The following is a 25,288-nucleotide window of genomic DNA, read 5'->3' as shown; positions in this document are numbered from 1 at the left end:
TGCTAATTTGCTTTGTGACCAGAGGTGAGTTGCTTTAACTCCACTGTGCCTCAGTTTCATCACCTGTAAAATCGGGGTGATGTATAAATATCTCAGTGCAGCCTACCAACAGACAAGTAAGTGTGAGAGAACTCCTGTGGGCAGCTGCTGCTGCCTTGTCTGTTGAGATAACTTCCTATTGCTAAAAAGCCTTATGAAGCAAAGGGAAAAGGGAACTTTCAAAAAGATTTATTGCTTTAAATTGTTGCACAGTATATTTGTATCTCTCTATCTCCTAGGTCTTCTTTATTATTGCTGAGACCATAAACAATTGGACCAGCCTGGTTCACTCAGTGGAAAATTGCCCCTTCGGGACCATTTGGGGCTGGAAATAAATCCACCCATAACACTTCCCTGCTTTGTGCCAAACCACCTCCTTCTTGCCCAGCTTAGTTTACCGATATAGCCCCAGTACAGGATGTGTAAGTGCTGTTTGTCAAGGTACCTTGGGTGCCCTTTGAAGGCCCTCACGAGAAGGTGTTTTTGAGCCCTGTCAGCTGCAGGTCCAGGGCATCGCTTTGCATGGTGGTGAAAAGACATGAAAGACTCTGAAAAGAGGGGGAAAGTGTTGAGTATATCACGGGGTGCTCTTGTGGTAATAACAAAATATGTCGCCACAGGTCCACCTGCAAAGGATGGGTTTTACTTGTAAAAGCAGAGAGCATCACTGTTACTGAAGCTTCCAGGCAATCACCTCTCTTTTGGTTTAGATATCAGTGATACCATCCATTGTGGGAGCAGAGAAACTGAGGAGAGATCTTAGGAGATAAAATACCTTTTAGTTCAAATACCTTCTACAATTCTAGAAATGATGAACCAAATATACTCTGCATTATACTTGCCTGCAGCAACCCAGAAAAATCATGTTCCCTCTGTGTGTTTTAAAAAATCAGCATTTGAGTTTTAAATTTTATTTTGGGAAGACAGTCAGCACAGTGTTTACCGACTTTCCTTCTTCTCCCTCTGGGTCCCAGAGTACAGCTCTGACTTAAAGCAGGAATGCGTTTTTTCTCCTGCGTTAGAAGTTGTCTCTCTGGCTTTGCTCTCTACTACAGCACACAAGAGTCTTGAGCTCCAAGAAAGATATATTAGTTAAAAACACTGATCTTTTCCAGTCACCAGTCAGATAACAAGCATTGCAATACACTTTCTTTAGGGCAAACTTCTGTTCCTCCTAGACTTAACTGTGTGGCCTTTGCATCAAAGTGGCATTTGCTGACGCCACCAAATGCCTCTACTTTCACAAGGAAAGAGGGAAAGATAAGGGAACAGAACAAGTATTTTTTTTACATCTCTTCTCATATTCTGCCGGCAGGGAAAGGCAAATGCATTTTGGGGCTGGTAGCAACTGAACACAATCTCTTGTTTGTGGTTTCAAAGTTTAGGTTCATTCAACCTGCATTGTCAGAGTACGAAACAGTGACAGAAGGAAGCAATCATTCCAAGTTTATTCTGCCAGCTTAGCCTCATCAGCAAAATGACAACATCTGTCTGAGGTCTAAATGACTCAGTGGTGGGGCTGGCATTACCCTCCCTTCACGTGGTGGATTGCTGCTGTAGGGTTAAACTGTACAGTTAACATCACAGCAGCCCAACCGCACATACCATTACACGGGGATAAAACTGCAGCCTTGTCTCACATCAACATCCAACACAGACCTTGCAATAGTCAACCATTATCAAGTTATGGTAGCTTTTTGCTCTACTAGCTGTTAACCAGGTTATTCATTCTGATAACATATGCAGTATACTCTTTTTAGGCATTCAGTCAGACACAGAGCACTGGAATCTCTTGAAAAGCAGCTGGATTAAGACACAGACATGTTTTGCAAGTTATTGTTTTGTTTGTTTGTTATGTAGAATGTTCCAGTCGGTATTTTTTCTATCTTGGAGGTCTGAGTATGAGCTGAGTTTGAGTTTTGCTTCCACTTCTTACGGGAACACAATATGTGGGCAGAAAAGGTAAAAAATGCTGTTTGCCTTTCCTGGCAATTAATGGTAGAAAATTACTCTGCTTCAGTCTCTGACACTAAATGAGTCACTGTGAAGAATAAGGTTTGACATGTCTACAAAAGCAGTCAGCAATTCCATAACTTCTTCGTTAGCATCATCAGAGCTGACATCTCTTTGAGAGGTGTGAACCTAGTTTACCTTGCAAAGTTTCTTTTTTGGACTCTGCAGTCCCAGGCAGAGGGTAGCTGGCTGGCATGTACTTGAGTTGACACGACTGTCTTTGCAGACAAACATGCTAGAGATTTCTAACAGAAACCTGGTTACTGGAGCATAACTATGCCATGAATTAGCCTGCAATAGCATATTAATTTATGTAGCTTTGTTGTCACACTGCATACAGAGTTTGGAAAGTGTCTCCTGTTTACTGCAATTGAAGCACTTATCCTTGTTTCAGCAGTAAACTTACAGCTACTAAAATTAGAAGCTATTGAGATCTCATCCTCCACAGTAAGCAAAACGAATGAGTCACATGAGATAATGATCTCTCAGTCCCACAGAGCACCTGAGCAGACCTTGAATTTATTAAAAACGCCTGCACTAAGGTTGAGCTTTTGTCCTTTTTTAAATTCAGCCAAGGTAATGGAGCCAAGCTGCTCTCCTAGTGGATATTATTGCCCCACGGATGAACCATGGCTCCCAGGAGCATTCCCTAATCTGCTTCAGCACTTTAAAATCAGGTAGTTTAGCCCAAATTGAATGAAGAAAGGCAGTGGGTGAGCAGGTGTGACAGGTAAAAGGCAACCAACTTACAGCAACGTTAAGGAAAGAGATGAGGAGGAGGTGGAGAAGCAGCTCGTCTCCAAGCCACTGAAACTGGGGGACTGTCACTCTTGTTGCTGGCAGAGATGAAAAGCCTTGAACACTTCCATTTCACACTTTTTACCTTTAGCCACCCTGTTTTATGTTGTACGTGTAATTTTACTTAAAATCTTCTGCCCGTGTGTGATAAGCTCAGCTTGGGCTTGAGAAGGAAGAGCTTCTGAGAACAAAAACTAAAAATACAATGATGGTCCTTGCTTGGAGATGAAGAAATATATTTTTAACCCATTTAGAGGCTTCAGATGTGTATGTGTAAGTAGCAGACACATCTTGTGCTTTCACTTATGTGAAAGAGAAGAGAATTTATGCAGTGTGTTTGTACTTTTTGTCCATGCTGGAGAGGTAGGATGCTACGAATCTATGTCAAAAAAGACTTATCTCGTGAATCATCTTGTATATTTGTGTAAGCTGTGGTTTTGAATCAGCCATGCATGTGTGAAACCAGGCAGCTTGACCGCGAATGCTCACCACCTAGTGGCAACCTGTAAAAATCAGACTGACAACATTTCTGAGTAGAGAAAAGGACAATCCAGAACAGAAAACATGTCAAAAGGCCTGTTGCACTGTTTCTAAAAGATGTATCCGATGGTCGTGTCTTTACCAAATCAAGTGTTTTAAATATCCACAAGGCATGTAAAAACATTACAATGCCATTTTTTGACCTACTTACGTGTGGTACCCACACAGCGCTGCCTGTGTGCAGGCTGCCTGTAGGGAATGGTACTAACCCACGGGGGGTACCAGGCTTTGCCAGGGAGTGTGGTGGCTGCTGCTGGCCAGACACATGCCCCAGGCTCACCCATGCCATGACAGGGTGGTGGGACAACCTTCAGTGCCAGGGATATCCCCTGGCATGACTTGTTTCTCTAACACTGATGCTACCAGTAATGTACGCCTAATTGCAGAGCTTAGAGGCCAAAAGGGACATCCAGAGGTCAGGTGGTTTTGTGTTCCTCTTGCTAAATGCCTTGATAGCCTGATCCTTCAGACACCTGGCAGCACAGTCTCCTTTTTTCCTTTCTAGCTCTTCATCAACCTGCCCCAAGAGAAAGCCCTTCCTGATATTCCCCCCTTGGAGTGTTTTCAGACCATTTGGTTTTCCGTCCAATTCCTTTCCTCTTTGGTCATTCCTCTGGGTGCCCTTACCATGTTCCACTCGTCTGGTCTTCCCTGAAGGGCAGCCTCCAAGGCCAGACCCAGTGCTCCAGATGAGAGGTTAAAAATGCTGAGGAGGGCGTAAGGGCTTCTCCACATGTCTTGCACGTTATATTCTTATTTATGCATCCCAGCATGGCATCTGCCTCTTTTAGAACAGAAAAACAGAAAAACAGCAAAACACTGTCAGCCCACTGAAACTGTCAGCTCCTGGGATTCTCTGCAACAGTTGGACTTTCTCTACCGAACCGTTACCTAAATAGTTTTTACTCCTTTTGTGTTTGTACAATTCATTATTTCTACTTAAATGCAGTACATTGCACCTGTCACTGCCTTGTAGCGCTTTTCCAGACCACCGTTGCAATTTGTCAACATAATTTTGTCCTCTCAGCTTCATGTCATCTGCAAGTATGATAAACAGACCTTATTTCATCATCCAACTTGCTAATGAAAACACTAAATATCACTAAACCTAGGACAGACTGGTCAAATCCCCACCAAGAGGCCCCCTCTACTTTGATAGTAAACCACTCTGAGCACAGCTCTGTAACCAGCAAAAGTAGTTACTAATATCCTCTAGACTGTTTTCCTTAGCTTGCACAGAGGAGTATCACCTCAGACAATGTCAAAACTCTTTCTGGAGTCAAGATTTATGACACATGTTTCTTTTCCTAATGTGTTGTAGTAGGAAATCAAGAGTAATATGGTTTTGTACATACCTGATAGACTCATACTGGCTGGTAGTCAAATGTACTCATCTTCTGTAGACTTATCATCTGATCGTTTGTTCTAGTATTTTTCTGAGGTGGATATTAACATGACTGAGTTGTTTTTTTTTTAGTTCCTTGTTCCTCCATTTTCTCCATATATGTGTCTCCTTGTATATCTTTTCTTATATTCACCGTGTTTCCTCCTTTGGTACTTCTCTCTCATCCTTCCCTGGGCCAACTGAGATTTTGTGATTCAGTTCTTCAGTGGCCCGTGCTGAAGTTCGTCAGGTCCATCTAATTTGAAAACATATGATTATCTAGGTGCTTTCTAACTATGTAATTCAGTGGTTTCAGCAACCATGACAGTTCACTGCATCTCACTCCAGCTCTAATAAACAAAGCAAACACTACACCAGTGACGGCACTGACATCAGTGGAAGTTGTTCTCTTGTCCAAACTAAGCTCCCTGTGTTTCTCTAACCAGCCACAAAGCGTGAAGCAAGAGAATCCTGAATTTCCCAAATAACTTTAGAAAGAGTCCTGTGGGGTAATTTAAAATTCTACCTTCGAGGAGTCTTAAGATCTTTTCACTCCCTTTTCTCTGGTTGCTAAGAGAGGTAAGTATCAACCTGCTCCTGAGACACCTTTTTTTTGGCAAACACTCTACTGCAGAGGGAATGAGAAGCCAGCTGCAATTCTCACTGCGTTATCAGCACAGCTGCCTATGCAGGGCATTACGGCACTGAAGCCATCCCAGGTTTGCTGGAATTCTCACCAAGGGACTCTTTCATAACCTTAAGTTGATTTCCGACTTGTTCGTGTAATTGTTGCTCCCAGGCCGCTGGATGTATTTTCTCCACTTGCACCTTGAGAGGGAGAGGATGGCCTGCTGGAAGGCACCTCCGATCACGACGTAAAGGAGAAGGTTACCACACGTGTTGAGAGCAGCCAGTGGCCGGGAGATGATATAGGCGGCGTGGATTTGCTTCTCCATGTGGCAGTTGGCCGTACAAAACCGCAGTTCAAGCCGAGCTATCCGAAAAACATGGAAGGGGAGGAAGCACACGTAAAAGACCACCAAGAGGACGATGGTGAGTCTGCGAGCCTTCTGTTTGTAGCCAGCCCATGCCTGGAGCCCAGTGGCCAAGGTGCAAATAATGAACACATAGCACAGAGTCACCGTCAGCAGGGGCAAGAAGAAGGCTAGGCTGGTCAGCAGCCAGTTATACCACCGGATTGTGCCCAGGTTTTCAGAGCTGGTGAGGTCAAGGCATAAGGACTTGTTTTCCTCCTCTTTAGAGGAGATCAAGAAGTTGACGGGGCTGACAACTGCCAGTGCGATCATCCAAATGGCTGCGCAAGCCACCGCTGTCCAACGCTTCCTTTGGACGTGGAAGAACTTCATCGGGTGGACAATCACCATGTAGCGGAAGATGCTGAAGCATGTGAGGAAGAGGATGCTGCTGTACAGGTTGAAGTGGAAGCCGAAGCGGATGAACTTGCACATGAATTCACCAAAGATCCAGTGCTCCCCGCTGGCGTAGTAGTGTATGAGGAAGGGGAGGCTGGTTAGGTACAGCAGGTCTGTGAGTGCCAGGTTCATCATGATGATGGTGCTGCTCTTCCAAGGCCTCATCTTGAAGCTGTAAACACAGATGGCAATGACATTTCCTGGGAAGCCCACCAGGAAGATGATGCTGTACATAATGGGGAGGTACAAAGTCTTCAGACTAGCTTCCACATCAGTGCAGTTGGGAAAATCACCTTTAGTGGGCTGCCAGGAAGTGGGGATGGCTAAATTTTCACCCGTTGTGTTCATGTTTTTTCCTTAATGCTTAAAGAAGAGAGAAATGGTTAGTGTTCACTGATGGATAATACCCTCTACCAGCCTGTTAAAACCAACAAATAGCCAGGTCTTTCCTTTCAAGTTGCCATCACTGCCACTGTTCAAGCACCTTTATTGAATATAGAATGGTCTTGCTTCTTTGGTGAGAAATGATCTTTATATATAGGCCTTTTATTCCTAGTTATTTAGAGAGAGATAAAATTTTGATTTTAAAATATGTATTCTCAGGGTAGGCTCTGCACAAGCACAATATAGCTATAGTGTAAGGGACTCCCAGCACCACAGTGTGTGACTTGTGTTCCCCAGTACACTGGGTTCACCTTCTGCTCTTATTCGGGGTCAAGTGCAGCAGAAGGAAAGACTGCTTGTGGTGCGCCACTGACCAGAAGTATAGAGAGGAATGTCCAGAATGTTACTGCTCCATAAAAGCTATTCACATCCTTGCTAATTAACTGGAAAACAGAGCAGATGTTGAAATGTTTGCGTATTCTTTTTGACTCTGTAGTTAAGTAACGTTTTTCTTTCCACTTCTTGAAAATAACTGATACAGAAATATTTCTTTTTATTATTATTATTATTATTTCATTAACAAGATTAATATCTCAAAGAAATTGCAATATTTTTAGGCTTTTCATTAGCTGCGATGTCTATTCCTAAAAAAAAATAATAATAAAAAAAATATAAATGGTGTGTTTCTTAGACGGTAGTCTTAGTATTTTTCTGAAACATCAGAATAAACACATCCAACCTTGCAAAGCAGTCATTCTCAAGATACATTCTGGGACCTGTGCAGGATTCAAGGGATGTAAAAATAGTCAGTACATAATATCAGTCCAGTAGAAAATACAGGGCCACTGAAGCACCTAGGAAATAACTGCTAATATTGTGCCCAGTAAATGTACTTGTGTGAATGCCTGTTTTATTGTAAAGCTGTTTAGATGGGAGAAAATTGAATAAATCTCTACTGTAATTATTCCCTGAGGTAGTCAACCTGTTATGGGATGGTGCCCATCCTAAAATTACTCTGGCCTTTGTCTATTAAAAGGGATCCTACTTAATCATAAGTTCCATTTCTGGTTCCACTCTGAATTTTCTTTATGTTACTTCTACCCTCATTCATTTGTGAGATCTCACAGAGACAGATTGCAGGATTTTAATCCAAATTTGTGTGGAACATTTGGTTCAAATGCATTTAAAATTCTTTAAAAACTGAAGCTGGGGCTTGAGGAGATGCATGCCAAACATTGGCATTTGTTTATAAAGAACAGAGCAGCTTCAAACCTCCTTTCATGGCAGGGGATAGTGCAGGGGAAGGTTTGGGTAAATTCGTGACTCAAATTCAGGTTTGCAGCAATTTCCACGCTAGTGCTTTCCAGGCTGGCATCCCAGTCCCATCCAGCCATGTGAGAAGAACAACACAGCCTGAGCAAAGCCAGTGCTGTCTGTGAGCCCCTCTTACACCCTGAGTAGAGAGATGCACTTTGTGTAGGGGAAGGCGAGGGTGATGTTTAAAAGAAAGCCAGTTAGAAGAAATGCAGTGACACCATTGTCCCCAAACCAGCCTGAAGCTGGTATGGCTAATGTTTAACCAGATTAGCAGTAAAGGCCCCATCCCGCAGCAGCAGGCTGCGGCGCGCTGTCTCCCCAGGAAGCATGAGCCCTGTACACCATGCGGTGTTTACAGTGCACAGCTATTAACCGAGCTGAAGGGCATGGCCGGGTGCTGCTCCCTGCAACATCCAACATTGGGCTTTCTTTGCGGATTTGTAGGATTAACATTTCGTCAGCAGCTTTTTCCCCTGCCTACCAGTGTGCTGCTGCTGCAAATGCATAGGGACCGTAGGGCAAATACCTACGACCACCAAAGGGCACGATCGCAGCACTCAGCCGCTGCAGTCCCTAATGACCACTTTCCCAGAAGTTTTCAGAGCCATCCCTTTCGCTGTGGCTGAGGTATCTGACAGGAAAAGGTTTGGGCCACAGTCCAGGCCACCCCCAGGCTGGCTAGGGACACCCAAGGTGGGGACAAGTATTACAAGAAAAGCACTGCAGGAGATCATTTCCGAACTGTGCTGAGATTACACCCAACACAACAGGTCGCTAGTGACCGGTGAGAGGAGACAGTGAGACTTTGCTGTTGGCCTTATTATTTCGCCGTCTGAATTACAAATAGAATTTAGACAAAACTTAAATCTAATTAAGCAGCAGTTTGTGCTGTGGCAGATTTTATCACACTAAGTAATTGGCTGTAATGGGACTTCTGCAGCCTAAGCTGAGGGCAAATGATATATGCTGTAGACACATAATGAACTTTAAATAAATTATCCAAGAGCAGAACTCAAAATAAAAGGGAACTAGATTATTGAAATAGAAACTCTCTCAGTCCTAACAGTGGAGCCACTGCTCCATTACATAGTACTCTTTACTGTAACCAATTGATTGGAGTCACTTTAAAAAATGTTGTGATTGCATGTCTTTAATTGCAGTCACGTATAAGGGAAACTTGTCTGCTCCTGCATTGTGATAATTTAATTAGAGCCTGCTGGAAATAAAAGCCAAATGGCTGCAGCCATGGCAAAGTAACCTAATGCCTGTAATTGGACTATATTTCACACAGATGTGTTGCTGAATAAATTAAATGGGATTTGGCTCACACTGTTTGATTCTTCTACCGGCTGGGATCTAAAAGTCACAAATTACATATTTAAGGATGAAGATGTGAGTCCTCCTTCCCTTAGTCTGTATAATTCAGTGAGGTATCTCCACATGGAAAGAGTATGTGGATTTTACTTGAGCTTTGGATGCATTCCAGATAAGTTTAATTTGTTCCATGCTTTCATCACCCTCTAACCCTTTGCTTGTTTCCCCCTGCTCTGTCCTCTGTCCAAGTTCACACTTTTAAATCAAAATGCATGTTTTACCTGTAAATCCTCGGCACAATCTCTTCTTCTCTTCATAGCTGGATCCTTAAATATCCTACTCCAGCTGGCAGAGAATGCCTGTAAATGCATCGGTGTGGTGCAGTGGGGCTGTCTGCAAGGCTGCAGTAAATCCCCGTGGCTAAGGGGTGGGTTGTGGGGAGGCTCGGCCTCCGTTCCCAGGTCTCTGCCAGGTGAAGGCAGCATGGGCAGCTCTGACCCCTCACGCCTATTTGCAGGCTGGCTGTCACGTCCCCGTGTCGGCTGTCCTCTGCCGCCTGCACAGGATGCAGGGAGCCTATGATCACATCAGTTGGGACTGCCTGTAACCTGTCCGGTGTGGCTGGAGCGGTTTGTTTCGGGTGCTTCCAGACCTCTTGGAGGGAGGCAGTCTGGGTGGAGAGAAGGAACGCCACTGCTAAGCCCACATGACGGAGTATCTGCTCCCCTGGTCCCAGAATAGGGGAGGTGGAAGGTGTGGGGGGAGAAGGAGTGAGAGCAGGGGTTTGAGCTGGCAGGAGCTGCCCTGCAGGGGTTTTGGTGGACGCTGAGAGCAGGACCAAGCCCTGGCCTTTCAAAAAGGGTGAAGCTGCCCTTGCTCCCCAAACCGGGAGCTCAGTGGGATCAGCCGCCTCTCCTGCAGAGACGGACCTGAGAGATGGCAGGGATTCTGCAAGCTGGGCACAAGCAGGATCTTGCAGCTGGGAGAGGTGTCCAAGACCACATACGGTTGCTCCTGGTATGCTTGTGGGGGCAACCCAGCTGGAGGAGGGCTTTGCTGGAGAAAGGGATTGCAGGACTGGCAGACAATTGTCCTGCCAGAACCATGCCACAGGGTTAATAGACATTTCTGCTGGCAGGACTTGTCCAGAGGGTCATCAGAGGAATGAAGAAGCCTAGGAAGGAAGTCAAAGTCTCATATTGATTGCAAAAATACCCAGCCTGCTGTGAGATCTGGAGCATTTTAAAGGTCCCAACTATCCAGGCAATAAAGCAGAAGAAAGATGTGTATTTCCTTTAACATAGTGGCCAACCCTCAAGGAGGGGCTAGCAGAAATATCCTCTTACTTTCAAGAGGGAGGAAGAGCAAAGACAACTTCTAGGGCACCCAAGGACAAATGTTTTACTTCCCTTGCACGTTGAACTGCAAGGAACATGGGCTTGCCCAGAAGTGCCAGGTTAATTACAGTGTGGGAGGAGGTGGTTAAAGTTTTTATGGGATGACTTAGCTTTCTGGTGTGGTGCTACCTGAGACTATGACATTTCCTGCAGAGTCAGTAGTTACACATTTTGCTTGGTCTCCTTCCCCTTCCTTTACAATTGTTTTTGTTACTTGGGATAATTGGGCTCCATTGACTGTCATCTTGTTTCAAAGCAGTGATCATTGCTCTAGTTTCAAGTCTCTCTCTCTCTTTTTCCCTTTCCATGAAGAAGAAAACACTTTCAAAAGCCTAAGCATTCCAGATTTGATTTTGAATTAAATATTTGCAAACTTATGTGAACAGGTAGGAAAGTTATTATCTTGAGAGGGAAATGTTTAGATGAGGCTGAAAAGAACTTGAATGTTTTCCAACACTGAGCTTAATTTCAGATCTGGAAGCATTGCTTATTTGAAGCTATTATTTACTTTCTCATGATGATAAGAGATGTGAACTTGGAAGCACAAGCAATTAAGTACTGCATAATGTAATGGTGAATCAGGGCTCAAATTACTTAGCAAATACTACATTTTGAATGGTTGCATAATTGTCCTGTTTCTTTACTTTTATACAGTGTTTTCAGTATATAATATCTTCACATGAATGACTTTCAACTTACTGGTCATACACATCCTGTTCTACGTTATTCTTTCTAGTGTAAGTCTGGCCACATCAGTCCTGAATGTGGATGTCAATTTTGGATTCCTAAAAACAAACATTCAGAAATAAACTGTCAGCTTTCAACATATCTCTAAATAATAGTTGGTGTGAACCACCATTTTTCTTCTATTATAGAAAGAGTTGAAACCACTTTTTACTATATAACTAGCTGCTCCATGGTACTAATTTTGTTACTATACATCATGAAAACTATTCTGCAAAATGCAAATATGCCCTTTGCAAAGGGCACATGGGGACTCAGGGAGACACCAGGGGCATGCAGCTGAATGTTCCCAGGAATGCTCTCTGTATCCCCACACATACAGATAAAGGACTTTCAGTGCTTTATAAATATATCTATATATGTATTTTAATCTATATAATAGATAAAGGAAGTCAAGTTCATTGCTCAGTATTTTTATTTTTTAATTAATTGTTTGATATTTTGATTTTTGATATTTTGTCTGTTCTTGTATGGTATATTTGAGTAAGAGTGGGAATTGCTGTAGCATTATATTTCAAACTATATTCAGCTGGATCATTTCTTGAATACTGTGTTTTGAGCTTAGTGTTTGTACTTCAGAGAGATTTTGAAAAATTGTGAGGAGCTGGAAAAGAGCTTTGGGAATGAGTGAGAGATGTGGCATATCTAGAGAGACTTTCGAGGCTTTAGGGATTTGCTCTGGTTGGTTTATTCAAAAGCAGGTTTAAACAGGAATGGATGACAGCCGTGCTTACATCCATGGGAAGAGACTCCTGGCATCAGCATAGCTAGAGCAGTGCCAATCCAGGCTGACAGCAAAGCACAAGTGTTTCTTCATGAGGGTGGGTAGCTACTAAAACAAATCCTCTTAGTAATATGGTAGATTCTTCAATTATTAGAATTTTTAAATCAACACCAAGAGTTTATTGCATAAATATTGGTACAGTCGCAGAGCAGGGTGAGATGATACCATCATGCAAATTCATGGGAGACTTTCACAGGTTTCAGAGGACAGAAGAAACTCTCTAGAAAACTCAGTTTGATTCTTGTATATACCCATTGCCATGAGTTTTTGCTCTGAATTCCCAGTAACTTCTGTTTGGCAGTGTGGGTGTTTGCTTGTTTCTTTTTTGTTGATTTTTGTTTATTTGTTCGTTTTTAGTAAAAGGCAATCTTGATTTGGAGAGAGAAGAAAAATCCTCTTATTCTTTTGATAGATTGTTCTAAAGGTGGGTCATGCCTACAGTTGAAATCAAGTGCTTAGATTTTTATATGACTCTGTCTAGCTTCTGCTTTCAGACTTTTACCTTCATGCCTATCTCTGCTATAAGAAATAGGCCATTTAGCAATGGCTGCATTGTTTTTGTTAAAGGATATAAACATTGTAATCCAATCATTTTTCACATATCTTCCTTATTAGGTAGCTTTAGATCATTCCACCATACACCTGAGCTTCTCCAGCCTATTCTTTTTTTTTTTTTTTTTTTTCACATCAGCTTTATTAGGTAGAACATGAGGTCCTCTGACCTCCATCTGCATTCAGGGCAATGTGGTTGGAGCCATGTCTCTGCCTGTGGTACCAGACTTCCAGAAATCCCAGGCATCCCTGGTGTGCAAGCACAAGTCAGCTCTGCCTAAGCTACCCCATAGGATACTGCAGAGGGGTACTGGAGGTGGCCTCTTCTGCTCTCTTGACCCCACAAGCCCTGGTGTGCTCCTGCAGCAGTCAGGAAATCACGTTTTGGGGGCTCTCTGTCCCTTCATCCACTGATCTCATACATATTTCTTCTTTCTATGACTAGAGCGCCAAGTGGTGACTGTAGGCATCCTGCCAGAGGGAGAGGGAGGAAAGGAGAGACAATCATTGTATGCCTGTCCTCTCAAAAATCCCAGAAATGGAGAAAATCTTTCTGTCCAATGCCATGGTGGAAAGACAGGAATGCAAATAGCTGTCCTGTGTTAGGAAACCACTGCCAAGGGTGAGAAAGGCAGAGGGAAGACAGATCACAATGAATGGAGTCAAAGGATCAAAAAAATTATTGTGCCGCTGCATCAGCAACAGCGAGGAATGAATTATTCTGCCCACTTTTATCTTACAGAGCAGTGAAATCATGTAGCATTGCAACCCCTGTCATGCAATGCCAGTGAGGAAAGGCCCCATAACATAGGCCTTGTCAAAGCATCTCTCCTGCTTTTCAGGTATGTATGCTGAGCTACACTGTCTTCATCTTGCGTCCAAAATATGTCATGGTGAAATAGCTTAAGGTGATCCAGTCATCATCCATTGCCTCCTGCTCCCGTAAAATGTCAGGGACCACCCTGCTGTCTCTCCCAGGAAAATCTAATTGTTTCTCTGTGAAAAGTTTTTCTTAAATAATTTAGTTAGCTTGGATCCTTTCCTTAAATTTAGGTGTTCTTTAGCATATATTTTTACATGAGTTTCACATGATCCAATGTACAATTTCCCTACATACAGTTATGAACCATTTTTATCTGGTTATAAGAACTTTAAATTACTTTGAAATAACCATGATTATTTATTTATTTATTTACTGGGGGTGGGGCAGGGTGTCCTTATATCTAAAGATTTCACAGATGTTATTTAACTATCTTTGCCAGGTTTCAGATTGACCGAGAGGGAAACTTTCAAAAGTGTTATGGACGTCAATAGGGGTTGGTTAGTAATTGCCCTTGATTCCTCTAATAAATCTCTTCTCCTGGCTTCGCTGGCTGCATGCTTCCTTCCTCCTGTGTTGGCCCCCTCTGTCTCTTTTTCCAACAAAAAAGTTTTCATGCTTTCATTGGAGACATTTTAAAGGCCTTCCACTAAAATGTGTTCATTGATTTTGTCATCAAGGTGATTTAAAAACATGCCCAACACACTTGTAAATTTTTGTTCACACCCACAGCTTTTCCCTTGGGAAAAACTTTCCTTTTCCTTTGGCTCTGCATAAAATTCCCAGATTTTGTCTCTCTTGTAAAAGCTCTGCTGCAAGCTGCTCTGTGGCAATTTTTGCCACTACAGCACCTACACCACTCAATCTTCTGGCCATTCATTCCCCTTTCGTCCACTGAATACTTCCTTCCTGCACTCAGTGGAACACCAGACTGCCAAAATTCGATGCCAGTGCCTCTCTTTTTCTCTTGGTATGACATGTTTTCCCCCACGGGAGAAGTGGTGTGCCTGCAGGACATAGCAGGGCAGATGGATGCATGCTGGATGGATCCACACCCTTCCTGGGCATAGCAGCTTTGTAAGCCAGGCATGTACTCCAAAAATGTACGCCCCTTCTCGAACAATTTTCCCATGTGTTTTGTAGCTGTTTACTGGAGTGAAAATAAATAAATAAAATGCCAGGAATACCTGTGGAAGCTTGCACGACAGGATGAGTAATTGGTACATTAGTCTTTGGTATGTTTTATTTGTAACACTTTTTCTTTATTTAAGTTCAGTGGGATTGTAGTGCTATGGCAAATTAGGTGACTACTGCAGAACTTATTTCAGGGATGGGTTATCTCATATATCCCACTTGGGCACTGAGTGTATCTTAACTAAAAGTTCATGCTTCTGAGTTTAATTCTCTTCTTTCATTTCAGTTTTCAAGAGTTTGATTTTTTTTTTTTTCGACCCATGTCTGGTATAGCATTGAGGAATTCCCTCTCCTTCACTGTTTGTGCTACACCCTGCTGAGGATTTCTCTTATCTTTCAGGGTGGGTGTTACTGGCAGATCATTCTGCAGCTCACTGCAGTTATTTCCTCATTACCCTTCCCTTTATTGGGTTGTGGTGTGAGTTGCTTACATGCACAGTTCTTGGTAGTTAGAGAAGCACCCTGCTGCTTTTCTTTAGCTGCAGAAGTCTTGTTTAGGTAAAACAAGACCAGGGCAAGAAGGAGAGGGTGGTGGCCAGTAGAGGGGCAGGGAACTGAGGCATGGAGCTGGCTGGGAAGTGAGGAAGATAAGGCTCAGGAAGCCCACATAATCTCATGCTGTGTGAGACTAGCTCCAGGAAGGAGGGCAATATTGCTATGGATCACATTTGCCCTTATGTCCTCTAGCAGGAGGACAGGAATGAAAATCTTGCATATGATGCACTTGTCCAGCACAGAAACCAATTACCCAAACATCAAGCACGCTAAGCAAAGAGCAAATGTTGGTAAAGGTCTAGGTGTGGTGGTCACCTCTTGTCAAGCATTTCTTAGTCCTAGACAGTGCCTGAGTCAGTATGCTGGCATCTGCAGATTGCATGCTTGGCTGGCCCACAGGCATGCTGCTGGTGTTCACAAAGGGCTGTGTTTTCCCTTATTCCCTCTGTTGCTGACTTCTTGCAGTTTAAAACCAAAAATGTCATCCAGTCAAACTCTGTGGGAAGAAGAATTTGCAGAGCACAGTGAGAGAATATAATGAGAAACCTTTTCTCCTTAAAGACAGGCAGGCACTAGAGAGTCTGCCCTGCAAGGACGTGCAGGTGCCATCCTTGGACATTTTCAAGTCACGGCTTGACACAGCTCTGAGCAATCTGGCCAGAAATCAGCGCTGACCCTTCTCTGGGCAGGGAATTGCACTAGAGTCCTTCTGAAGTCCCTTCCAACGTGATGGATTCTAGAATCTTACGATCCTATGAAGACCGCAAGCTGTAAAAATAAAGGGTAAGATCAAAGACCCAAAACTTCAAGAGCAAGCAGTTTCTTGTTGTTGCAAGGAAGACAAATCACGATACAGCAAAACTATTCTAGACCTTAGCCAACCCTTTCCCACAGCTAGGGAGCCCTGTTTACCAACCAGGCTCATCTGTACAATCCTTATTTGCCAGGAGTCATCATGACTGCAGAGATGAAGTTATGTGAAATTGCTTAATTCTTCAGTTTTATCAGTTCTCAAGATAGTGCAGACCTTTATAGTCCTTTTTTATACTTAGGACTTAGACATGTATGGCTGCGTACATACATGCATACTTGGATACCCCTACTATTCACATGCAGAACTCAGCCTGGATTTTGACAGAAATTTGTGTCACAAAATTATTCATTTGACTTTGTGATTTGAAACATTTTTCTAATGTTTCATTTAATTTCTGATAAACTTTTATCAAGCTTCTGTTCACCAAGAATGCTTTCTTTGAGGCCTTCCTTTTTCTTATTGCATTGTGGCACAAGGCTAGGAGCACACAAATGTCCTGGTGGGGCAGCTTTGACACCCGTGTTCACAGATTAGGTCATATTCTGTCTTCAGTATCAAAATGCCTCACTGTGCAAATTGTGTTTTTGACTTGAGCTTGATTTCTCAGCCCAGTTTCCCACTCTCTGTGGACTCCTCAAAATGAAGGAGGATTGGGCTGGCTGGTTATGTATCCCCAGCTCCAGAGAGCTTCCGCCTTCTTGCTTTGTTGATTTTGAGTTGCTAGAAGTGTTCTTTATAAGTAAATCTCCTAACTTTGGTACTAACAGCTCCAGATGTCATTTCTGTTCAACAATCTGAAGTGTGGGTGATTTACTGGTATTTACTAAAATACTGACTCTCACTCGTTGTAATTGGCAATGTGGACTGAAGACCTGAGAGCGGAAATGTAGGGTCTACTTCCACTCATCCTTAAAAACCAGGAGGTGGTCAGTGGGACAGCTGTACATGAGCTCTGCTCTTCGTGATGAACAGCAGATGTCACTCTTGCATAACATATGGAGATCTGTTTCTCCACTGGAAGGAAGAATCCTTTATGAAAGTGTATATGGGGAGGGAAAAAAGAAAAAGTGTCTGCTGCTCATAAAGCTGAAACCTTTAGCTGCACCTGAAAGCTTTATTTTCAGGTAAGGAGATATCTACATAGAAAACCCTATGGTTTTCTGTTGTACTCACACTTTGTTCTGAATCTCTAAAGAAAGGTATATTCCTGTGGGTTTTTTGTTGTTGTTACACTTTTTTATTTATTATTTTCCTTGAGCACAATCTTTGAAATGTGTGTTTGGGGACTGTTGAGTTGTGCAGAACCACAATTCTTCTTCTTGCCGTCTTGATACAGAAGCCAGTGAGAACTTGATAAATTTGGGTACTGCAAGGCTGGAGGAGAAATTCTTTGCCATCCCTGTTACATACGAAGAGCAAGTCAAAACTGCCCTGCTATCTTTGACAGTGTATTGTCTTGCAATGAAAGGTTGCCAGCCTGGGCTGTGAGGGCAAATTCCACACCCCTCTCTGCTCAGGAGCTCTCAAGACTCACCTGGCAGCTGTGCAACAACTTATTGCACTTATCTCCCAAGCACCAAGGTCTGTAGCTTTTCAAAAGCTACAGAGGAATTCATACTACAGTCGTGTGTGTTGCTATGCATGACTTATTTTTGAATAACTTGTTCAGAGTCCCCTTTAGTGTACTGGGACACTGGACCTGTGCCCAGACAGGAGTAAAATGTCTGTAAAGTTGTAAACTATGTGAGCACGTGCTATTTTGTCTTTTTTTCTCTTTTTTTTTTTTTCCTAAGTGAGTACAAACCAAGTTCCCTGAACAAAAATATCAGATGCTCTCACAGGGGAGACAGCTCTTGGTGTACTTCACAGAAAATAACACTTTTTAGAGTTGCGTGGAAATCACGGTAACAGCTGACATCTGTTGGAGTTTGGGCTGGTGGTCTCTTACAAAAATCATGCTCTCCTAAATAGTGACCATTTTTAAAGAATTTTCACATAGCATAAGGGTTTTTCCCAGAGGAAAAAAAAAAAAAGACGAAAAAAAATGTTTTGATATACCAGCTATGTACATTCTTCCAGTTGTGTCTGGGTCCCTAGAAGCTCAGTTGAACTGTACAGGACCAGAAGGTGTTTACAGAAGGAGAAACCATTTTATTATTATTATTATTAATGTCTGTTGAGGATGGGGGAGTTACACAACTGGGACATCACTTGAGGGAGATACTGAAGGCAAGACATTTCACTATTGCACATCTGGCACATACTGAATCCCACCCTGTACCCACTCTGAGTTCTCTGTTGATTTCAGTCAAGCGTTAAATGCTTGTTTTTAAAAGGATCTTTGAAAATATAAGATTAATCACATTGGCAGCATTATTAATAACCGTAGTGAAGAGGATGTAAGGATGTATGTCAGTTTGGCAGTTCTGTAATTTCTCCAGAGGAATTCAATGCACAGCTTCTTTCATAACAGCAAGTCGCATCCACCCCAGAGGTTCTGCAAGAAGACAGTAGTGCATCAGGAGAAAATAAATTGTTGGCAAGTGTACAAGTCTAATTAAACCAAGAGGCTTGCGTAACACAAAGGGAAACCTCAGGGATCCATCCACTTACGTTATCTGGGAATTTTATTTGGCTGAAAACTATTATGTGAAAATAAGAAGCTGTCACAGGTGACACACAGTAAACAACAGCCTACAGTGCACTATAGGGGTTTATTTAAGAACCAGCAAGATGACAGCTTAACCCTATGTGATTATCTGCGGCACCCACTTCTTTGCTGCCCCGGGTGCTATGGCCACAAGGTCTCACCATCCCTTCCTAGCAGGGAGGTCATTGATGGCCCAGGACGGCCAGCACAAAGTCAGGTTGGTTGCTTGGTCTCTTCTCCCAAGAAAAAAGTGATAGCACAAGAGGAAACGGCCCCAAGTTGTGCTGGGGAGGTTTAGGTTGGATATTAGGAAAACTTTCTTCACTGTGTTGTGAGGTATTGGAACAGGCTGCCCGGGGAAGTAGTTGAGTCACCATCCCTGAAGGTCTTCAAAAAATGTGTAGATGTAGTGCTTAGTGACATGGTTTAATGGTGGGCTTGGCATTGCTAGGTTAACGGTTGGTCTTTGTAGGCATGCTTTGGATCAAACATCTGGTTATAAAACATCATCCCAGGCTTTTCCTTTATATTTCTTATTTTGTGAAGTATTTTACATTACACTGTGTAATGCCTCTATAAACACCATCCAGTAATATTTATCATGCCAGAGGGTAATATTCCTGACAAACGCGTGCTCCCTTTTAGGATGTTAATATAGAGCATAAAGCAGCTCCTCAGACTATTGCAAATTCCTCGTCCTTGCCATCTCCCATTTACAATGACTTTCCACTCTGCAGCAGCTCACAGTAAGAACATCTGTCCTTACTTTCAGGATGCTCCAGTGAAGCTCATCCTCAACTGCTGAATGGCTGAGGTACTAAGGTAAAGATCATGACTTTTCCTGAGAGGAGATGGGACGCTGCAGGCCTTTCCATCACCCCTGGAAAAGATCCTGCCATTAACCTGCTGAAGACCTGGTTCTAGTATCACCAGCTCCATCCCAGAACAGGTACTTCCTGTCTTCACTTTGCCTTCAGCACTGAACACAGAAAACAGATTAAACATCATCAAAACCCAAACAACAACAAAAAAACAGCCAAACAAAAAATTCACCATTAATAAAAATAAATTAACATACAAATAAAATAGATAATATATAATGTAATGAATTATTATATAAAATAATGACGTGGTTAAAATTAATATATAGTATAATTAATTAATACATAAGATACATTAATAAAACATATTTTTAAAACTTTCTAAGAAGATCAGTCCCTTGAACAGAAAAAAAGTAAATGTTATAGCACCAAAAGTCCCCACCAAAAGCTGTCCTGCTCTTGCTAGCTTTTACCCAATGGCTGATGCAGCAGAGTTGCACGTCCCAAGGAAGAGTTATATTCATTTCCCCCAGCTATCTGAACAATATTTGAAACCACGCTGCTCAGGGCAGACGCTAATCTGCAGAACGTGGGATTTTCTAAGGTTGGCTGTTTGTCAGTCTCTCCCATGGCACAGCTCCATGTTGTTAAAAAGTCTTTGGGAAACCAAGCAAGAATGATTGCAGCTGCTCGCTTTGGAGGTCTGGCTGCTCACCTGGGAACAGGGGTAATCGAGTCTTTTCCTTGCTCCACTGGATGCCCAATTACTCGAGGTCAAGGACCATCAGCAAAGGGTTTGAGAGCATTTCCCTTGCTCAGTTCTCTGTACCTAATTAAAAGGTTGGCAAAGAATGCTCCTGAGGTGCAGGATATTCAGGTTTAAAACCCAGAAGTTAAACCCAGCTTCCCCACTTCCCAAGGGAGAGACACCAAGACAGGGGCTGGTGAAAAATTATCCACAGGTTTTATGAACACAGCCCCCAGTTCCACCCCTGGTCCTGATTGCAGACAGAAGAACAGGGCAAAATTGGTATGGGTTTGGGAATAACAAACCCACTATTTTTGTTAACTGTTTTCTCAGAAAATATTACCCAAATCTAGAAATAATAATTCACGTTGTATCTTCATTCCTTGCAAGGAACTAAAAAAAAAAATCTTCCCAAACTGTAAATGTGGACATTAAAGTCACTGCTGAAAAGAGTCTTTTCCCCCCTCTCATTGCAGCTGTCTGTGCTCCTACAGATATGAATGTGGATGCTTACCCTGATGTTTGTAATCAGCCTTGCCCTACCTGCTGTCATCTACACAAGTCTGCTCTGTACCTTGCTGGGAGAGTGACAGCTGAAGGAGAAGTAAGCTGTACTGTTAGCTACATGCCTGTGCACTTCAGCCCCTCGCGGTCAACGCATGGCTAGGCTGTACAAAGCAATACATATTTATGTATTGTAGTGAAAATAACACGATTTTTAAAGGATCATAACTATGAAGTAAAAGAGTATGCATCGGCATGCCAAAAGGACCTCTCTTTGGCTATAGACTGGGCGAATTTCTGTATCTTTCCCCAATCACTTTACCTGAATGGTAGTTTAGAAAAGTCAACCAGGTGTGTATGTGCATATATATGTGTAAGTATATATTTATGACAGAAAGGTATTTTGTCCTGTATTCCCCCTGCACAATTACAGATGGAAAGTACTTTGTTTATTTGCTTTCTTTTCAGGAGTAGATGATCTTTTAATGCTGAAATTGATTATTTTTAAACAGTGTTTTCAAATCACTGATGAAATTGTTGACCAGCTTTATACATTTCAATGGCAGTTGATGTTCCTGACGTAAGGGTTTAATTTCTTTCTTGTACTGTGTGAGCTTTAAGTATCATGCCTTAACAATAATTGTCAGTGGATTTCTTAAATTTTAATATTTTCAAGGTAAAAACAGTGTTTACCAAAAAGATATCTTCAGATTATATCCAAAAATATTGGTTTTAATCACTAGCCTTGTTTGCCAAACTCTGGCTTACACACGAAACTTTTTCAGGAGGGTGCTTCTGGTGAAAACTGTCCTAGACATTGCTCCGGTGAAAAGGACATACTAAAAAAAGTAACTGTGAGCTGTTACTATTATACAAATAATTTATGTGTTAAAACCTTAGTCAATTGTATTAAGGCAAAAATTCAAAAGGTAGAGCTAACGCTGTACTAAAGATTCCCTGAAGTGAGATAAGCACTGAAATGACTGTTAAGACTGGGAGAACCACAAAATAGAAATCTACCCCCCCCCCCCCCCAAAAAAAAAAAAAAAATAGATTGGCTTAAGAAAAGCTTGTTGTATCAGATGATATGTCTAGCATGTGATTAAGAACTGCATCACAGCAAAAGCCAAATAGCTGCCAAGGGCACTCATTTGCTTCCCCCTGCAGTCACGAGCAAGTGACTTGGCAGAAGCTAAAATGCAGGGTGTATACTGCGTGGTGCATGGGATATTATGGGATATTCTGACCTTCATACTCCAGCTTGTCAGTAGGCACCGTGGAGGACTGGGTAGCTGAGGCCAGCTCAGCACCAGAAATATTTGCAAGTGTCATGTCGCTGTAAGGCACAGTATTTTTAATCATCATCTTTTTCATACTAGCACTGCCAGATGCAAGGATAGCACAAAAGACCAAGGTGCTGCTGGTGTCCCTTACTTTGTAGGGAAAACTGGAATACTGTACACCACTGTAGTCCAAATCTAATTTTGGAAATTTCCAGGGATCCACCACATCCCTGGGCAGTTTCAATGCTTAGCCACCTTTATGGAGAAGATTTTTTTCCTTGCAGCCACCAGTGACCATGTCACTTCTTGTCCTTTGCTGGGCACCTGGGAGAAGGGTTGGATTTCCTCCCTCGCTCTCCTGACAAACTCTGCCTTCCCTCTGGGCAGTACAGCCCAAGCCATCCTCACCCTACAGTCATCCTTCCTGTGAGTTCTGCTTGTTTTTTATGGTGGGGAAGCCCATACACCTCGTCCCCTGTGCTGTGGAGAGGAGGTGTCTGGGGACCCCAGGGAGGTTGTCACCACAGGGGAGGAAATTAAAGTCTCCTTTCCCCACTTTTAAAAAGTTACTGCTCTGGCAGCCTGCTCAGCATTTTTGTGTCGTTTTGTTTGCATTTATGGTTTAAATATGAAAAGCTTCATTATGACGCCATCCATTATCTCAATCTAACAAACTTCATAGTCTTCCACCTTGACATTTATTTGCTGTTAATGCATGGGCTTTAATCGCTGTACTTTATTTGGCCCAGGTGAAGGTTACTTGCCTATAAGCAAGAAGCAGACATAAGCTGTCATTTTGATAGTTGCATGAGCTGGAGCCGAACTGCTTTACAACTCTGTGTTGCTTAATTGCAAACAAAAAAGGCACTGCTATGCATTATTTCCATGTTCTGTGCACAGTGCTCGACTTGTACACAATTCAGATCATGAAAAAAAGTCCACTTGTGTAGTCGCTTTCTACCTCTTGCTAATGGAAAAAATGGAGAAAATAATGATGATAAAAAAAAACCAACACACACACACAAATCCCCGTAATAGCAATAAAAGAAGTATAAAAAAAAAGATGACAGTTTAATGGGGATTTGTTTGAACAGCATGTTTTTCTTCTAACTAGTTATAGTGGTGCATTACTAATGGTTTTCAACAGCCTGAAATGGAACTGCTAAAAACATTACGAGGTTTGCAAACATCTTATGTTTTGGGCCACTGGTTAGGCACACAAATGGTCCTACTGAGCTTTCAGAGCTGCGATAAATGCTCTAAACCTTGTAAAGCAAGTCATCTCTTTCCTATCAGCCATTGTGCTTCAGTTGTTAGTCTCAATTTTTTATATACAAATTATTTTTTTCCGAACAAAGAATGTGTCTTACCGTGAGGTAATGCTGTCACTTGACAAGACTTGATTTTATGGTCATTATGAATAGCGTTATGGTGATCACTCTTCACTCTCATTTATGCCCACTTTCTTGGGAAAGCCTTTGGCTCACAGAAAAGTCTGTGCAAAGGAAAGCACTGGAGAATAACCATTTATGACCTAATAGAAGAGTTTCTCTTCACAAAGCTCATCAGAAGACTGGGATTTCCTTAAAAACTTTACTGTGAGCATATAGATTTCGTAGTAAGTGCTTCCAGAATAATGCTGTAACACTGAAATGGAAAAATAATGCAACAGACAAAGCAAGGTGCTTGGTGAAACCTAACAATATGACATTTAATATCTATGTATTTATAAAGTAGATATACAACTCTTGGTTCTCTTACTGTTTCTCCTGGTGCTGTTGCTTCTCCACTACCAAAATAAATTTATGGATCTTGACAACCTGATCAGGGCATCACAATAACCCACGCAGCATTTCTCTTGTGCAAATGATGCCTCGCTCCTAAACCATGCGGGAAATTCCTCAGTGGTTGTCGGAGTGCAGAGCCAGCTGTTCGTCTGTGTAAGAGGAACAGCACAAAAATAGCCGTTCTGCTCAATGCTCCCAGCCACATCAATCTCCATAACAGGCAGTGGGATCTGTGCGTGACACCCCTCCGTAAAATTGTTTCATGATGTGATGGTTGGTTGGCACCCAAAATAGTGTTTGAGTCCCGGTTGCCAGGGATAACCCTTGTTAGTCATTAGTGCCCTGACTGCAGGACAGCCGGGTTTTTGGTGTGACAAGGACAGAGCAGTCTTTGCTCTCCACAGACTCCTGGTTGGTGCTGGAAGCTTGGCTCATTCATCCATCCCTACTTTCTCTGTTGCAATATTTTTTCACCTGAATGCCAGAGGAAGGACATTTGTCTCTCCTAACAGCCTGCAGAACACCCTGGCTCCTGGCTCCATCCCCACTGCCCTCTTCCCCATGGCCATGCACATGTGGAAATGCTCCCACTCCCTTTCCTCCACACCTTCTCACAACCGTGATCAAGGGAAACCCGGCTTCTGCCAGAACCACCAACAGCAGTGTTATTAGAAGAGGCAATGTAATAGGGTGAGAAATGTTTCCACTGGAGGAAGATCACGTCATTGAGGTCTATTTGTCTCCTGCTGCATTATGTTTCCTCTGTTTCTTAACCCCGCAATTGCCTTTCCTCTGGTCCATGCCCTAGTGAAACCACTGAGACCAGTGCACTACGTAGGGTGCCCAGCAGAGGGAACATCTGCACCCCCCCCCCAAAAAGCCTAATAAAAATCTTTGTTTATATTTTGCATGCATTGGTACACTAAACTCATTATCAGCAATTTGTAAATGGTCCCTAATTTCTCTTAGTCTCATGCTAGTGTTTCCCACTCTCCATTGACAGATCTTCATATGTAGCCTCACAAATTAATGTTTTAACTGACAAAAAATTGTTGTCATGCATGTGACATTATTCTGCAGTTGAGTCAACCAGATTAAAGTGAGAAAGGACATAACTGCTAGCTGAGGGCTCTGTGCTGCTCTGACAACAGCCCTGTGAAAACAGAGGGACAAAAGGCAGCACATGAAATACCCTGCATGCAGATTAGCTGTGGTGTGCTTAGCGTTGCTGTTCTGCACAGACAATGAAAACCGTTTCTGCTTCTGCTTATACTCTTATTTGTGCTGTGCCAGGACCATGTGCTGGCATCTCTGGAAGATGAGTGATGTAAACTCCTTATTCAGACCGAAGTACTGCTATGAACCTGCAGGTATGTATAGCACAGCCTGCCTGTGCTGCAGCACTGATATCCTGAGCTGGGCATCCAGATACCGAAAGGTGACTAACTCAAGTGATATTCACTCTGGCTGATA

At 42.6% G+C, this 25,288-nt stretch overlaps 1 protein-coding gene and 1 long non-coding RNA gene across 7 annotated transcripts; one reads left to right on the top strand and one right to left on the bottom strand.

Moving 5' to 3' along the window:
- LOC310903135 (2-oxoglutarate receptor 1-like) lies at window positions 1–11,114 on the bottom strand. 5 transcript variants are annotated; one of them, XR_014587294.1, is made up of 4 exons: window positions 9,504–9,572; window positions 6,501–6,570; window positions 4,746–6,379; window positions 1–4,174 (listed from the first exon to the last, which is right to left on the bottom strand). XR_014587294.1 is itself a non-coding variant. In XM_083845830.1 (2 exons), exon 2 carries the CDS (start codon window positions 6,553–6,555, stop codon window positions 5,524–5,526), a length of 1,032 nt encoding a protein of 343 aa, XP_083701956.1. In that variant the 5' UTR covers window positions 6,556–6,570; window positions 9,504–9,619; the 3' UTR covers window positions 4,467–5,523. The 5 variants fall into 5 exon arrangements, 1 of the variants encoding a protein (XP_083701956.1); XR_014587291.1 differs by lacking the exon at window positions 6,501–6,570 and having other exon boundaries at window positions 9,504–11,114; XR_014587292.1 differs by having other exon boundaries at window positions 1–4,428; window positions 4,746–6,570; window positions 9,504–9,619.
- Window positions 8,800–23,813, top strand: LOC310903144. Of its 2 annotated transcripts, none has more exons than XR_014587295.1 (3): window positions 8,800–9,338; window positions 19,445–19,621; window positions 20,718–23,813. It is a non-coding gene; the product is annotated as an uncharacterized lncRNA (long non-coding RNA). The 2 variants fall into 2 exon arrangements; XR_014587296.1 differs by lacking the exon at window positions 8,800–9,338 and adding an exon at window positions 11,275–11,356.
- The last annotated feature ends 1,475 nt before the right edge of the window (window positions 23,814–25,288 follow it).

This window comes from Anser anser (assembly GCF_964211835.1).
Source record: "Anser anser genome assembly, chromosome: 1".
Lineage (NCBI taxonomy): Eukaryota > Metazoa > Chordata > Aves > Anseriformes > Anatidae > Anser > Anser anser.
Note: the sequence above shows the minus strand (reverse complement) of the source record. Positions and strands in the feature narration are given on the sequence as shown.